Source organism: Natator depressus, chromosome 11, assembly GCF_965152275.1.
Source record: "Natator depressus isolate rNatDep1 chromosome 11, rNatDep2.hap1, whole genome shotgun sequence".
Taxonomy (NCBI): Eukaryota; Metazoa; Chordata; order Testudines; family Cheloniidae; genus Natator; species Natator depressus.
In genome coordinates this window covers 8,193,465-8,211,576 of record NC_134244.1, presented here as the reverse complement: position 1 = coordinate 8,211,576, position 18,112 = coordinate 8,193,465, and the positions used below count along the sequence as shown (strand labels likewise).

The 18,112-nt window shown below is 43.6% G+C and overlaps 1 protein-coding gene across 2 annotated transcripts in view; it reads right to left on the bottom strand.

Annotated features, from left to right (window-relative positions):
• PTPN4 (protein tyrosine phosphatase non-receptor type 4) overlaps positions 1 to 18,112 on the bottom strand; it is a 245,977-nt gene that overhangs the window by 98,569 nt on the left and 129,296 nt on the right. For both annotated transcript variants that reach the window (XM_074967065.1, XM_074967064.1), the window contains exon 11: positions 8,467 to 8,530. In XM_074967065.1, coding sequence (XP_074823166.1) covers positions 8,467 to 8,530 — 64 coding nt within the window. The remainder of the gene's footprint in view (positions 1 to 8,466; positions 8,531 to 18,112) is intronic.

The window sequence follows — 18,112 nt, the reverse complement described above, 5'->3', positions numbered from 1 at the left end:
GCAGTGCTTTCAAACTAACCACCCTTTACAATCACATGATGTAATTATTTAAAGAAAAACGTACACAGTAATGTAGATCGGGTGAGCAGGAGGCATTTCAAATACATAATAATAATTAGTATCTAAATAATAGAGTTTTTCAATACTGTTTACCAAAAGTCAAAACCTCAATTGTGTGTGAAAAATGCAAATAAAATAAAATGGACTACAAAGTGGTTCTTTAAATTCTTACCCTCCAAAGCTGAAATGTTTAAATTTCTTTTCTTAAAATATTTCATGAAAACAAATTACACAGTCTAAAAGGCTGGCATAATCATATGGGGTAACATTTTCAAAAGCATCAAAGTGACTAACAAACCTAATTCTCATTTAAGAGAGACTTAAAATTTACCAATCAATCGGACTTGGGCTTTCAAGTACTTAAGGCACTTTCAGAAATTTTACCTGTGATCACTAACTCACTTCACAGGTAGATGAAAAACCTTAGTCTTCAACTTAATTCCTCAGAGCTCATTTAAAGGGTATGGGTTCTCTGGTGAAAATGGTAAGAGTCTATTCTGTTGCTATTACATACATTTCAAATAACTTTGAGGTCACAACAGGTACAGTAAGACAGAGGCTTGTGTGACTGATAATTACATCAAAACCTCAAACTGTTCAGCACTGCAGGTAAACCTGGATTATCTGAACAGCTCAAGGGACTTCCAAAACATTTGGATAATAAAGTGTTTCAGATAAACAGAATTTGCTTTTATGAGAGTTTTCAATATAGGACTATATATATATATTTTTTCTTGGTTTATGCAAAATTTTGAAACCAGAAAAACACTTATTATTCATACACAAAAGTGACTCTTTACACCTTTTGGCAGATTTATTTTAAAACTATTTTCAGATGTATTTACATGTAAAAATTTTTAAAGCATTGCATGGGGTTTTAGCCATATGATTTCTTGCAAAGTCACATGAAGGTCAATATGTGCTGTATGAGGTAAGACTCCATAAAATTCTGTGAAAAATGCATCCCCATGGAATCTGATCTCATTTCACTTGTGAATGGTAGAATTCAGACATTAGAGATAATCAGACCAATTACAAACCTCCAAGTTGTTAGCTTAAATTAATTGAGATATGGCTATCCTAGTCATTAAGAAGGTTTAAAGCCAAATTCTAATCTCAGATTCAGCTATTTCACTCCTGCAAACTTCAGTGGAAGTTACCTACACACACACCTGGAGCCAAAATCTGACCTTTGGGGTATTACAGGTCAGCGTACTGTTTAAAAACTGCCTTCTTTTCCATAAATATTATTTAACATACGTGATAAATCACACTGCTGAGTGTTATCATCCTTAATTGCGCTTTTATGCCTATTCCTGCTATTTCCACACAACATCCAAAATCCATCCCTTCTTGTCAATGCCTACCACCAAAACATCTGCCTTTGCCTTAATAGTCTCCTTCCTGGACTACTTCTTGGCCTTAGTGATACACACCATGCTCCAAAATGCAGCTGTCAAACCTTTCTTGCCAGTCTGACCACATCACCCTCTTTATAAGTCTCTTCTTCTAGCCTGACTGCTCCTTCTGCACCAATTTCAAATTCTTCAGCCTCACTTCTAAAATTCTGCACAGCTCTGTTCCTGGCTACAGCTATATCACTGGTCACCAACAACTCTCATGTCAATATCGTACAATACACCTATTCCCTCTCTATCCCGACAGCCCTATTTTCCTTCTCTAACAAGCACCTCCCATGTTGTATCCTATACTTGGAATATCTTCCTTAGTAATGTACATTACATACACCTCCCCAAAATCCACCTTCTCAATCTACTTAGTTATTCTGTATTCAGTGGCCCACTGATTTCCTTTAAAGAATAAGCAAGAACCATATAAAGACAGAGCTAACCTGATGTGTTAATTGTATTATTTTATTCTTGGTATTAATACAAGGTTACATACCGGGATCTAACTGGAGGTTCTTCAAGATGTGTGGTCCCTATCTGTATTCCACAAAGGGTTATGTGCATGTGCCATGCACCTGGAGACAGAGCTTTTCAAAGCAGTATTGCTCGGCGGTCCATACACGAGCCCTTGTATTGCCTTGGAGTTTCACCCGAGGTGATAAAGGGCGGGGCGGGGCGGCCCGGCCATGTCTCCATTTCCTTCTCCACTGCAGACCTACATAGCCACAGCAGAGGGAAAGGAGGGTGGGACTGAAATACAGATCGGGACCACACATCTCGAAGAACCTCATGACAAGTAACCAACCTCCTCCTCCTCTTCAAGTGACGGTCTCTATTGTATTCCAAAGAGGGTGACTGACAAGCAGTACCATGAAAGGCAGAGGGTGCAAGGAAGATGACTGAACCGTAGAATGGAGGACTGCTGTGCCAAATGAGGTATACGTCGCAGAATCATGTACCAGAGCACAGAGAGGGGAAAAGGTGCGTTCTGAACTCCATGTGGCCGCCTTACGTATGTCCACAAGGGGCACGTTGTGTAACGCAGCTGTTGTTGATGCTTGCACTCTTGTGGAATGGGCTCATATCCCATCTGGTGAGGAGAGCCCCGACAAGTGATAGCAGCGCATAATGCACCCTGAGACCCACTTACAGATTCTCTGGGTGGAAATGGCCTGTCCTTTAATTCTCTCCAGCATGGTAACAAATTGTTTGGGAGAGTTCCAGATCGGCTTTGTCCTTTGTAGATAAAAGGCCAGGACCCTATGCACACTGAGGGAATGAAGCCGCCATTCCTCGTTCGAGGTGTGTAGCTTTGGAAAGAAGGTAGGTGGGTGTATGGGTTAGTTGAGGTGGAATTGTGAAACGACCTTTGGCTGAAACTTGGGATGCAGTTGTAGTGAGATCCTGTCCTTATGGAACATGGTGAAAGGGGTTTTTTGCCATCATGGCTCCCAGCTCACCAACCATCCTTGATGAGGTAATGGCAACAAGGAAAGTGATCTTTCCAGAGAGGACAGAGAGTGCAGGAGGCCAAGAACGGGTAAAAATCAACTGACCTTCCATAGAAGGATGGAAGGCACTAATGGTGGCTGCATCCACTCTGATAGAGCTGGGAGCAAGTCCTAAGACGTTCACGTGGAGGAGATATGAGATGCCCACAGATTCAGGGGTAAGACCTTGCTGTTCGACCCAGCAGTGAGCTGTAGCTCACGAAAGCTTATGCTCAAATAAATTGGTTAGTCTCTAAGGTGCCACAAGTACTCCTTTTCTTTTTGCGAATACAGACTAACACGGCTGTTACTCTGAAACCAGGTGAAGCGTATCCATTTGGCCTGATAGGATCGCCTCGTGCTGTCCTTTTGGCTACTGGAGAGGATGTCTTGCACTGCCAGTCAGCATTCTCATGCTAACAGTGGTGTCCATCCAAACACCGTGCTGTCAGGTGTAGCATCCATGGATCTGGATGCCTGAGTCTGCTGTTGTGTTGTGTCAGCAGTTCTGGTAATGTCTGGAGTGGGAGTGGAGGTTATTTTGACATGCGGAGAAGAGGAGGGAACCAGAATTAGTGAGGCCAGAATGGAGTGATCAGAATGGCTGTCGCTCTCTCCCACCAGAGTTTGTGGAGGACACAGGATAGGAGTGGTGGTGGGGGAAGGTGTAGTTTGTCCAGTGTGACCAATCGACAACCAGAGTGTCGCCCAGTGAGCGGGCACTGAGTCCTCTCCTGGAGTAATATTGGGTGCATTTGCTCTTGGTGTGAGATGCAAAGAGGTCTCTAATTCACATTCTGCATGCCAAGCAGGTAGGCTGCTGACAAAAGGATATGATGTTCGATGCACCATTCCCAGAGGCGAATCACTTCCATAAACAGCGCTGGCGACCTCACATCCCGTTGTGTATGTAGTATACTGTGGTGGTGCTGTCTGATATGATGAGGACGTGACAATAGCAGGTAGCTGTAAGAACATATGGCATGCTTTGCGTACTACTTGAAGTTTGAGAATCTTGATGTGCATCCTGTCCTCTTGCGTGGCCCAGGTGATTTGTCATGTGATCTTCAATATGAGCGCCCCAGCCTGAAAGTGATGCGTCCATTATGACTGTCTCAGTCAACAAGGACAGAAGGAAGGGCATCTAGGAGCAGACTTATTTCAGGTCTGTCCAACACACTGAAGAGAAAAGATGACCTCCGGTGGAATGTTGAGTATGGTGTCCATGGATTGGTGCATAGGAGAAGAGACTCTTTGCAGCCATACCTGTAGACAGTGAAAGGTGCAGGCGGGCAAAGGGTGTAACGTATAAGCACGCCACCATGTGCCCTAGGATGGAGAGGCAGGTCCTGGCTGAGACCGAAGGGCTGGAGGTTATCAGGGCTATTTGGTCCATTAGGCTCTGGAATCTGCCGTGGCAGATATGCTCGTGCGGAGATCGCATTGATGCACACTCCTATAAATTCCAGGGACCAAGCAGAGTGCAAAGTTGATTTTTCCATGTTGCTGTTAACTCCTAGTGAGGAGCAGAGAAGAAGCTGGGATGTCAATGCTTGCGCTTCCTCTTTGGACTGTGCTGCCAGCAGTCAGTCGTCCAGGTATGGAAAAGAAAGGATTCCCTGATGTTGTAGATGAGCCGCTACCCCCAGAGAAAACCTTTGTAAAAATTTGTTGGGCAGTGGTGTGTCCAAATGGGAGAATCCTGTATTGGAAGTATTGATGCCCTGCTTTGAACCTCAGGAGCCTTCTGTGGGCCTGATGTATGTTGATACGGACGTAGGTGTCTTGCATGTTGAGAGCCGTAAACCACATGCCTTTTTCTAGTGAGGGAATGACGGTTGCAAGCATGACCATACAGAATTTTCGCTTGCAAACTGTGCGGGTGAGGTGTTGGAGATACAAGATCGGTCCACATCCCCTTTCTTCTTGGGTACCAGGAAATAGTTGGAATAGAACCCTGCGCCCCGAAAGGCTGCAGGTATGGACTCCACTGCTCCTCTCTGTAGGAGGGAGTCCACCTCTAGGGTAAGAATACTGTCAATGAAAGGGATCTCTAGGGCAGGGGGTCAGGGTGGGAGACGAAGAGGCGCAGTCATAAACTCTATGGGGTAGTAGTGTTGAACGATGTCCAAGACCCACTTGTCCATTGTTCTAGCTCTCCAAGCTGGTAGAAAGAGTTTGAGACCACCCACAAAAGGCGTGGAGGGTAGGAGTGTTCGTGTATGGAGTGGCTGATGGCTCTCTAGGTGCACTCAGAAACATCATTTTCACGATGACTGAGTGTGTTGTGCAGAAGTCTGCATTGCTGGAACAGGTGGATGGGCTCTATGTGCCTTAGGGCGCTACAGAGGAGGTTTGTAGGCCTGTTAGTGGTAGAAGGGAGGAGTTTTATAGTATTGGGCTGGTGGTGGACAATAAAATTTTCTTTTTGGTGCTGGTGTATATAAGCCCAAGGATAATAAGATGGCTCTAGAGTCTTTTACGGCGTGTAAGGAATCATCAGTTTTCTGGTTGAAGAGGTGTGATTCGTCAAAGGGAAGGTCCTTGACTGTGTTTTGCACCTCTCTAGGGAAACCTGAGGAGTGTAACCAGGATTCCCTCCTCACGACAATTCCAGTCGCCAGTACATACAAGGATGTGTCTGCTGAATCAACTGCAGCCTGAAGTATGGACCTGTCAACCAACTTGCATCCCTGTAAAATCTCTTGGAATAGAGTACGATCTTGCTGAGATAGCTTATCTGCAAATTCCTCCATCCATGTCATGCTCGGCCATCAGTATCAAGTAATTAGAGATCCAGAATTGTAGTCCTGCCAAGGAGAAGACCGTTCAACCCATGAGGTTGAGTCTTTTACCCTCCCTGTCTGCTGGGGTGGAGCATGGGTGTTTGGTCTGCTCTGACACAGCTTCTATTACCAAAGAGTTAGGTGGAGGGCGCGACAATAAAAATTCTGACATTTGCAGGGGCGGCAGGGGCATAGTACCTTTTCTCAGCCTCCTTTGGGGTCGGTGCAGTCGTGGCCAGGGTATGCTACATGGTGCGTACCAGCTGAATAATGACATCACTGATTGGTGAGACCACCCTTATCAATGCCGATACGTGCAGAATGTCTAGTAACTGGCATGGACTATCCTGCACCTCTTCCAGTGGCATCTCAAGAGCATTGGCTATTCTACATAGGAGTTTTTGAAACTGACAACAGCTAGCTAGCAGGGAAGAAGGTGTCAATGAGACAGCTGTATCTGAAGACCACAAAGGGAATCTCTCTGGATCCACTGGAACCATCGGAGCTGGGCTGATTGGTGCACCGTCTAAACCCATTTCCGAATATCTGTTGGATGAAGGGTTGGATGGTGAAACAGGGAAGTTCTCCCAAGCTGAATGAGATTGTTCCTAAGGCCAATATTTGGGCCACGAGCTCCAATGTGGCCAACTCAGTTGATCCTGCTGTTGTTGTACTTGTGCCCAAAGAGCCAGATACCAGCTTCTTGGGTATGGCAAAGGGGGAAACTGTCATGGAGCCATCGGAACCCTCAGGTAGTTGAGTTTCCAGAATAGAAGCGGGAGACTGTGCCAAACATCCTGGTCCTCGGAGTCTTGCGTGAATGGCGGTGCTGACGGAGCCGTCAGAACAGGATGCATTAGAAAGGTATGGCCAGCAGGAGGTAAATGTAATGCAAGAGATGGAGCCCTCTGCAGAGGTGAGTGCACCAGAACATGTGGAGACCACACTCCTTTCAAGGCTAACAGTTTGTGAGGCTAGGAGTGCTTCCGATTTTTCCCTAGAATCTATGGTACCCTGTTTATTGACGGGACCGGAACTGGTAAAAGAGGTGTGGTCTCAGGACCAGCAATTCACGGGGCGCTGGCAGAGCTGAGGCAGGAGGGATACAGCATCAGGGGATCTGGTGAGCGGTGTGGCCTCTTATCACTCTTGTGCGCCTTGGAGCGTGTAGCTCCTCCGTGGATGATGGAGTGTCATGGATGACACAGTGTCCTTCTTGGATTTAGATGAAGACTTACTGCCATGCTTATACGCATGCTTCCATGACTCATGGCTAGGCCCCGACACAGGGTCTGTAGCTTTGGTAGCAGCAGGACAGAGGCTCCGTGGTACCACACCTGGATTGCTCAGGCCAATGTATGGGGGGGGGTTCTATGGCCAGGATCTGACTTCAGGACCACAGTTACGTCCATGAGGTGTTTCTTGAGGCAGAGAGATTGGCCTTCCCATGTACAGGGAAAGGAGGTGCAGATACTGCACCTGGAGGCAATGTGGACTTTCTCCAAACAGTACGAACAGCATTGATGTTTGTCACTGAAGGAAAATGAGCAAGGGCAGGAAGCACAGACTTTGAATCCCGGTGTCTGGCATAATCCAGTACCCAGACCCAGGATCTTGGCAGGAAGTGGGGGTGAAAGAGGGATTTGTTTGATGGGAAAAGCCACCAGAGCGGCATCCAAGGTCCTTATTTATAAAAACTGCTAGGAATTATCAAAGTACAACGAAAAACAATAAAATCCTAACTATGAACGAAAATAAGAACTGTTTTTGTAAAATATTTTGAAAATGCATCACTAAGAACAAGAGGTAAGCAGACGCTCTGACTCAGAACATCCAGCGGTGAGAAGGAACTGAAGAAACCACAAGGCAATACAAGGACGTATGTGCGGACCACCAAGCAATACTACTTTGAAAAGCTCTAGCTCTGGGTGCATGGCATATGTGCAGTGGAATACAATAGGGACCATCACTTAAAGAAGAACTATGTATTTCCATTTCCTATGCCTGTTCTCTTCCTCAGTGACCTGTCTTATCAGTTCAGACAGTAAACTCTTTGAGGCATGGCGAGGTCATTACTCACAGAGTTCAGTATCACGCAGTCCTATGGCATTGCATTACAGATGTCAAATAACCATAATCCGCAAAATACTTATTCTTTATAGAAAACTTGAATAACTTTTCGGACATATTTCAAAAAAGTTAGAAGTCTCTAAAAGTAGCACTATTTATATATTATGCTGCCTGGAATTATATAAGATATCGTCATCAATTTTCCATTTAAATGGGACAAAGCCAGTCTATGTCAATAAAGTCAGACAAATATAAATAAAAAACAGCATATTTAACTAAAAGTTTACTTTCAAACTCAAAAACCTTCAAATAAATATCAAGCATTATGTTTAACTTCAATTTAACTTGATTTCTGCTCAAACCAAAATTAAAACTAAGACCATGTTTTATTTTCTTACTGATTTAAGAGCAGCTGATTTTAGCCAGTCTACGTATATAGAATTAAAAATCTTCTAATATTTAAGACAACTCAATCAAAACAAATTACAACCAGAAATAGACTAATTGCTCTTCAGATAATTACTGAATTATGTAGAAAGCTGGTAGAACTGAATGTTTTATTACAGGTTAAGGATAATGCAGGCTTTTCTTTATGGGGAAATTTCATTGCTGTTATTTTTCAGACCACCAAATTTTAAGATGAGTACTCACCAAGTCTTTCCTAAGTTGAATAAAAAACTGTTTGCACTTAAAAGAAATTTTTACAATCTTCAACCTAAATGAAAAAGAAATAAAATCAGAATATTTATACACTTTTAGTACAATGAAATCATATTAAAATAATTATGGTACATTTATTGAAATGTATGTTTTCTACAGAGAACTAATTTATTTCATATGAAATTTCATTTGGCAGGAAATAGCTAAAAAGAATAATGGCTATATTAGTAGTTTGTATGATTTAAGTTTTGTAAACGAAGGCACTCTTCCTATGTACATTTCATTGGTATACTGGTAATTTTTTAAATAATTGTTTCACGTACATATCTTTCAGTATTACTGTAACTCCTTAATAAATTCTCTCTCTCTTTTTTTTTTTTTAAGAGCTTTGAGAAATCACCATCTTTGCAGGGGTCATATCCTATCTATTAGAAACATACTACAATGTTGATGCAATAACTAAATTTATGTGAAATTCCTGGGATTAATGTGTCACTTAAAAGAAAGTTAGAGGCTGGTCACAGCAGTGTAGGATGGGGAAAGACACCAGTGATCAAATCAGACTCAGGCAGTAGCAACAGAGAAAAGAAAATGCTATGGTCAGCTATAAGGAACTGAGGGTAAAGAGAATCTCTAACTGTCCGAGGTAGCAAAGCAGGTCCTTTATGTCAAATTCCAGGGCAGCAAGCCTGAAACACAGGCCTTAGACCTACCATCAAATTCTCTTAGTAAAGAATTTGTTAATGGGCTTGTATTAAAAAAGTAACTGGACTCATGGCAGATACATATGCTATAAATAGTTACAATGCACCTTTTCCACATTTTGGAAAACCTACTGAAGAAAAAAATACATGTTTGTTCAAATACAAAAATCAGAACAGAAATGTTACAAAATACCTGCTTTTCACTCAGAACTAAATCAATGGTTATTATAAGAATAAATACAAAAATAGTCAGTTTATGCAGACAGTCACATTAAGCGAAGTTTCTTCAATGTGCTCCCATAGTAACCCACTGATGTCCTGTCACCATTTCAATGAGAGTCCCCCTCCCACTAGGTCTACAAAAAGGCCATAATCACAGGTGTAAGTAAGACAAAGAGTAAGGGACTGGGAAATCTAAGTGTTTGTCTTCCTTTTGAACAAGAACTTTTCCCCAAAACCAAGAAAGGAAGCACTATCACTGGGTAAACAAACCTCTATGAAGTGCACTTATTAACCGGAATTTATACCGTATTTTGTTAAATCCAAATTATATGGGGTATAATGACAACTTTCAACCGCTGTAATTTGAAGATGGCAATGATCTAATGCAGGGGTGGGCAAACTACAGCCTAGGGGCTGGATCTGGCCCACCAGCTGTTTTAAGCCAGCCCTCGAGCTCCTACTGGGGAGCAGGGACTGGGGCTTGCCCCGCTCCAGCCAGAGAACAGGGTCGGGGGCCACTTCACACGGCTCCCAAAAGCAGCGGCATGGCCCCCCTGCAGCTCCTACGCACTCCAATGGCCACCTCCGGTACTCCAATGGGAGCTGCAGGGGCCGTGCCTGGGGACTGGGCAGCGTGCAGAGCCACCTGGCCATGCCTCCGCATAGGAGCTGGAGAAGGGACATGCCGCTGCTTCCGGGAGCCGCTTGAGGTAAGCGCCGCCCAGAGCCTGCACCCCGGAGCCTCTCCCCATTCCCCAACCTCCTGCCCCAGCCCTGTTCCCCCTCCCACGCTCCAAACCCCTCGATCCCAGCCTGGAGCACCCTCCTGCACCCCAAACCCCTGCCTCAGCCCTAATCATCCACCCGCCCTCCGAACTCCTCGGTCCCAGCCCAAAGCACCCTCCTCATCCCCAGCCCCACCCATAAGCCTGCACCCCCAGCAGAAGCTCTTCACCCCTCCCCCACGACACCCCACTCCCCTTCCCTAGCCCGGAGATTTCTCCCAAACCCTGAACTAATTTCTGGCTCCAACCCAGAGCCTGCACCCCCAACCAGAGCCCTCACCCCCGCCTGCACCCCAACCCCAATTTTGTGAGCATTCATGACCCACCATACAATTTCTATTCCCAGCTGTGGCCCTCGGGCCAAAAACTTTGCCCACCCGTGTTCTAATGGGTGCCAGGCTGTACTCCTCTGGGTGTTTCTGAAAATACTTGCCATCCAGCACAATTAGCTCCATTCAAAAGGCAATAAAATTTACTCCTGAAGATTTGTTTTTTTAAATGAGGTCGAAAGATAAGCAAGGTCTGTTAGGGATGATGGCGCAATATTCAAAAATGAAGTGAAAAGTACCAGGGTCAGGAAATCATCCCAATCCTCCCTTTAATTTGGTGACAGAATCTTGACAAGTGGCTCAAAGTCACCTTGAACCTTCACCAGCATGCCAGCTCTGGCACTGTTTCCCTGGTTACACTTGACAAGTTCTGCTTCACCTCTTTCTCCAGCTTTGTGATATAACTGAGGTCAAAGGAAAATGACCATCACCCATTTACTCTTAAGTAATAAAATAAATTGCTAATAAAGTTATTGAAGTGCGAAACTGCTTTATAAACCTAGGATAAAGTCCATGCCAAGTAACTGGTTAGCAAGTTCACAAAGGATTACAACATAATCAAGGTGTATTCAGACTTTGCCATACATGCATTTTTTGATCTCTAAGCACATTCAACATAAAAAAAATTAAGCCTGTCACAACCTTCCCTACTCCTTCGTCCCAGGAAAAATCTGAGAAAACAAGATCAGCAAATCCAGACACTGGTGAACAAAGGTGAGGGAAAATGTTAGCTTAAGTGCCTTAGACAAGTACAACCACCATGGTACCACGAGGGATAAAGTGAATCTTTCAGATGTGCAAACTGATTAGGATTTTATAGGTCACATCCACCTTAGAACTTCATCTTGAAACCAACTGGCAGACAGCACACCACAAAACACATGTGTGATGCACTCCTTGAATATAATATTGCCTAATAAGCTGACTGCCTCATTCATCCGATGAAGTGAGCTGTAGCTCACAAAAGCTTATGCCCAAATAAATTTGTTAGTCTCTAAGGTGCCACAAGTACTCCTTTTCTTTCAGCTATAGGTGTAGTTTCTGGATAGTTTGAATGTGTAGCTTTCATGTAGGACACATTATATTGTGATTCAGCCTACACATGACAACACCACGGGTAACTAAAGTGAAGTCTTGCCAAACTCAAATGTTTAACAAGCTACCTTGACAACTGATGCTAACCAACTACCCAGAAGCATCCAATAAACACCCTCACGTTGTTAACCTCTGAGACATATTGAAGACAAAGCGCAGAGGTCTTGATATAATTTCCAGCATTTCTTTGGACTGTTTCCCATCATCTCAATGTTATCTTGATTGAGTTTTAGCTATACAGTTCTCTTGCACACCCTAATTTCTATTCAACTTAAGTGATTTTTCATTAAAAACAAACAGTGTTCATAGAGATAAATGTAGAGGTGGGTGCCACCTAGCATACTGAATACACTGCAAATGAAACTTTTCACTAGCAATGAACAAGAGGGGTGACAGAACAGAGCCCCATTGGTCTCTTAAGAGCAACGACCCAAAAGCTATCTTCTCTCTCCCGTCGCTCAAAAGAGCCAATTCCATCACCAGGGAGGATAGAAGTTCACTTCAAATCTAATCTGAGCATTTATCTGCCAGAGAGCTGTGAAGAAATATCACTCGATCACTGACTGCAGCCTGGATTAATCAGGTTATTAACCACACAAAACAGTTTCACTGACTGTGACTTTGCTGATCCTAGATGTGAAGAAACTTCTCTGCATTCTTCCGCCACAGGCCTGGTGTAAGATTTCAAAATCTCATTATGCAGCAATTGATAGAATTCAGACCAAGAGACTGCCTGATATCTAGCCTTTTTCTTCATCAGTTGCAAGTCAACTAAATACAATGGGAACTCGTGAGTAGGGAGCCAAGGAAGAGAGTTTTTAAGATGATACAGGAAAACTACATCTTACTAGATCATTGACAAAGTGGTCCATTAGCCAGACAATCATTCCTTTAGCCTGCAACGCACACTCAGACTCAAACATTAAGGTCAGAAGGGACCCTTATGATCTTCAAGTCTGACCTCCTGCACAATGCAGGCCACAGAATCTCATCCACCCACTCCTGCAACAGACCTCTCACCTATGTCTGAGCTTACTGAAGTCCTCAAATCATGGTTTAAAGACTTCAAGGTGCAGAGAATCCTCCAGCAAGTGACCCATGCCCCATGCTGCAGAGGAAAGTGAAAAACCCCCAGGGCCTCTTCCTATCTGCCATGGAGGAAAATTCCTTCCCGATCCCAAATATGGCGATCAGCTGAACCCTGAGCATGTGGGCAAGATTCACCACACAGATACCCAGGAAAGAATTCTCTGTAGTAACTCAGATCCCACCACATCTAACATCCCATCACAGGCCATTGGGCCTATTTACCATGAATAGTTAAAGATCAATTAATTGCCATAATCATGTTATCCCATCATAGCATCTCCTCCATAAACTTATTGAGTTTAATCTTAAAGCCAGATAGATCTTTTGCCCCCACTGCTTCCCTTGGAAGGCTGTTCCAGAACTTCAGTCCTCTGATGGTTAGAAACCTTTGTCTAATTTCAAGTCTAAACTTCCTGATGGCCAGTTTATATCCATTTGTTCTTGTGTCCACATTGGTACTGAGCTTAAATAATTCCTCTCCCTCCCTGGTATTTATCCCTCTAATATATTTATAGAGAGCAATCATATCTCCCCTCAGCCTTCTTTTGGTTAGGCTAAACAAGGCAAGCTCCTTGAGTCTCCTTTCATAAAACAGGCTTTCCATTCCTCAGATCATCCTAGTAGCCCTTCTCTGTACCTGTTCCAGTTTGAATTCATCCTTCTTAAACATGGGAGACCAGAACCGCACACAGTATTCTAGATGAGGTCTCACCAGTGCCTTGTATAACAGTACTAACACCTCCTTATCTCTACTGGAAATATCTCGCCTGATGGATCCCAAGATCGCATTAGCTTTTTTCATGGCCATATCACATTGGGGGCTCATAGTCATCCTGGGGTCAACCAATACTCCAAGGTCCTTCTCCTCCTCTGTTACTTCCAATTGATGCATCCCTGGCTTATAACTAAAATTCTTGTTATTAATCCCTAAATGCAAGACCTTGCACTTTTCACTATTAAATTTCATCCTATTACTATTACTCCAGTTTACAAGGTCATCCAGATCTTCCTGTATGATATCCCGGTCCTTCTCTGAATTGGCAATACCTCCCAGCTTCGTGTCATCTGCAAACTTTATTAGCACACTCCCACTTTTTTGCCGAGGTCAGTAATAAAAAGATTAAATAAGATTGGTCCCAAAACCGATCCTTGAGGAACTCCACTGGTAACCTCCCTCCAGCCTGACAGTTCGCCTTTCAGTATGACCCACTGTAGTCTCCCCTTTAACCAATTCCTTATCCACCTTTCAATTTTCATATTGATCCCCACCTTTTCCAATTTAACTAATAATTTCCCATGTGGCACCATATCAAACACCTTACTGAAATCTAGGTAAATTAGATCCACTGTGTTTCCTTTGTCTAAAAAATCTGTCACTTTCTCAAAGAAGGAGATCAGGTTGGTTTGGCACGATCTACCTTTTGTAAAACCATGTTGTATTTTGCCCCATTTACCATTGACCTCAATGTCCTTAACTACTTTCTCCTTCAAAATTTTTTCCAAGACCTTGCATACTACAGCTATCAAACTAACAGGCCTGTAGTTACCTGGATCACTTTTTTCCCCCCCCTTTCTTAAAAATAGGAACTATGTTAGCAAGTCTCCAGTCATACGGTACAACCCCTGAGATGACAGATTCATTAAAAATTCTTGCAAATGGGCTTGCAATTTCAAGTGCCAATTCCTTTAATATTCTTGGATGAAGATTATCTGAAATTTAGGCCCACTAAGCTGTTGGAGTTTTGCTTCTACCTCGGATATGGTAATATCTAGCTCCATATCCTCATTCCCATTTGTCATACTACCATTATCCCTAAGCTCCTCATTAAAGACTGAGGCAAAGTATTTGTTTAGATATTGGGCCATGCCTAGATTATCCTTAACACATCTCCCAACCATCTCCCCCAAATTCCTAGTTTAAAGCTCTCTTAATCAGTTGTGCCAGCCTCCATCCTAGAAGGCTATTTCCTTCCCTACTCAGATGAAGTCCATCCCGAGAGAACTGTCCTCTGTCCATGAACACCTCCCAGTGGCCATACATTCCAAAGCCCTCCTTATAGCACCACTGCCTGAGCCATCTGTTGATAGTCATAATCTGGTCACACCTTTGCTGCCCTTCTCTCGGAACAGGCAGAATCCCACTGAAGGTCACCTGAGCCTCGATTTCCTTAAGCGTCTTCTCCAGCCTGGCATGGTCTCCCTTAATACGTTCCAGCGAGAATCTAGCCGTATCATTTGTTCCCACACGAAGGATGATCAGTGGATTCTTTCCCGCTCCCTTTAGGATCCTTTTCAACCTCGGGTCCACATCCCGTACCTTAGCACCTGGTAGGCAACACCCTTCCATTCTCTGGATCAGCGCTGGTTACAGGTCTGTCCATTCTTCTCAGCAACGAGTCACCGATCACGGAGACCTGCCTTTTCCTGGTGATGGTGCGATTCTCCGGTCTATCCCCTGTTCCCTCTGGCTGCAAGTTCTTTCCATTCCTATTCTCCTTTGTAATCCTCTTCAACCCATCCTGTATCCTCCTGGGGCTCATATTTGGTGTTGTCTCCATTGACTCTTCCCTGTTTTCTATAGGACTAGCCGCTCTTCTCTTCTTCCTTGCCCTTCCACTGTCAGTGACACACCCCTTCCTTATCTCTAATCCTAGCCTCAAAATCAAGATACAGAGTGTGACCAACTACATAAACTGCATCAGAAAGCAGGGACAGACCCAAGTTGGTGTCATGGTAGCCAGTAAATCCTGACCTAACCTACAGAATTCATCCTCCAAGTGCATATTCAAATTACTCAGAATATAGAACTAATTAAGAGACTTCAAATGATACTGCAGAAAACAATCCACAGGCACTCAGATAATACTATTACTTGGGGGGGGGGCACATAAATAGATATAGTTTGCATCAACTCAAGAAGGGACTTTTTGGTATAGCAAGATCATCTGTACACATATGCAGATCTCCTCACACTATTGATGAATCCTAAAATTCGCAAATGAAGTGGATATGCTGTATCAGATCTAATTTTAGGAGACCCCCCTGAACTGTAAATCATATACGCTTGGTAGTGCCACACCAATTTGATAGCCTTATGATACATTCTGTACAGTATCTAGTTGGAATAATCTGGGCCAGCAATTCTCAAACTGTGGATTGTAACCTGAAAGAGGGTCATAATCCCATTTTAATGGGGTCACCAGGGCTGGCATTAGACTTGCTCAGGCCCAGGGCTTAAGTCAAAGTCCAAGCTCCACTGCCTGGGACTGAAGCCAAAGTCTGAAGGCTTCAGCCCTGGGTGGCGGGGCTCAGGCTTCAGCTTCAGCCCTGAGTGGCAGGGCTCAGGCTTCAGCTTCAGCCCTGAGTGGCAGGGCTCAGGTTACCATCCCCCAATTCAGGGATGAAGCCCTCAGACTTTGGTTTAGGCCTCCAACCCCCCCATCCAGCCCCGCTGGGGTGGCAGGGCTTGGGCTCAGGCTTTGATCCCCCTTCTTGGGGTCGTGCAATAATTTTTGTTGTCAGAAGGGGGTCGCAGTGCAATGAAGTTTGAGAACTGCTGATCTGAGCTAACCAAGGACCCACTGCCTCAAACAGTGAAGTCTCTGCAAAAGCCATATGATTCTTTCCTAATTAAATCACATTTAATAACTACTATATTAGTCAATGACCTTGCATTCAACAGCATAACTGAAAAGCAGTCCCTACACCAGTAACAATTGGCAATAACTCCAATTCCTGAGACTTTGGGCATTGCCAATGGCATCATATTTAATGGCCTTTTCTCTGCACATCATCTATCTAGTCTTGTTCTGCCCACCAGGACAGGGAAGGAGGAACTAAAAGCTTTCACAGTCTATCTCGACCCCAGATTCTCATATGGTATTCCCCGCAAAGTGTTTTCTATCCAAAGGACAAATGGTTAAAAACACTATGAACCCCTCCCATTTCTACCTTCTTCAATGCTCTCCCCTGTCACAGAGGATTAAATGGCAACATACCCACCCAAATCCTCAATCCCTCTGTGAAGCAATCACATCCCAGGGAAGACGGGATAATACCCCACACACCCAACCAATCCACCTATGGAAATGTTACCTCCCAGGAAGAGCAAAGTTATTGACACAGGCGTCTTGTGCATTATATTTTTAAAACGTTTCATACAATTTCCCACAAGTAAGGATTAAAACTTTATGAACTTTAAGAAGAACTATAAACACCATTAAAAGATAAAATTTTATTTATCTAGTAAGTTACTGAACTTTAAAAGCAAGCAATATATGTAAAAATAAAGACAAAGCACTGTCAGCAGCATATTAAGCTTCAAAAAAAATAAAGCAAAAATTTTTATCATTATGTAAATGATACAGCTCCTGTAAAATATTTACATGCCAATTTATTGTGTAACTATTTTCGGATTTTTAAAGTAATTAGGAATAGCTGACTTCTTACTTTAAATAGGCAATTACACTACTGTGGGATTCTTAGAGTGAGAAAATTAGTTCAAAGCAGAATATTCAGCGCAAGCGTCAAAAACATTTTCAGCGTTTTTTTGCTCACTAAAGAGGCCCAATTATGTACCTCAGCCACTCAAAATACCTGCATTAGTTACAAAATGATTCCACAAAAACAACAAGGAGTCCAGTGGCACCTTAAAGACTAACAGATTTATTTGGTCATAAGCTTCTGTGGGTAAAAAACTACTTCTTCAGATGCATGGAGTGAAAATTACAGATGCAGGCATTATATACTGACACATGAAGAGAAGGGAGTTACCTCACAAGTGGAGAACCAGTGTTGACAGGGCCAATTCAATAAGGGTGGATGTAGTCCACTCCCAATAATTGATGAGGAAGTATCATTAGGTCCATCAATGGCTATTAGCTAGGATGGTCAGGGATGGTGTTTATCAATGGGTATTAGCTAGGATGGTCAGGGATGGTGTCTCCAAGCCTCTGTTTGCCAAAAGCTGGGAATGGGCGACAGGGGAACGATCACTTGATTACCTGTACTGTTGACACCCTCTGAAGTATCAGGCATTGGCCACTGTCGGAAGACAGGATACTGGGCTATACAGACCTTTGGTCTGACTCAGTATGGCCACTCTTATGTTCTTATGAAAGCTATCAAGGCAGAGAGTGCTCTGGTGGAGTGTGTGCGAGTCCCCAGTAGGGGTTGTAACGGTTGATGCTGATAGCAAAAGTCAACGAAGCCGGAGAGCCATGTAGACAGCCTCTGTTTATATATGGCATTTCCCTTAGATCGTTCCATGATGAAGAGAAATAACATTGGTGATTTTCTGAAAGTCTTTGTCCTCTCAATGTAGAATGCTAGAACTCTTCGGATGTCTAGGGTGTGGAGCCTTGAGGTGGAGTCTTGCCAGGTTCGAGTGTTAGACCTGGCCTGCATTCTGAGA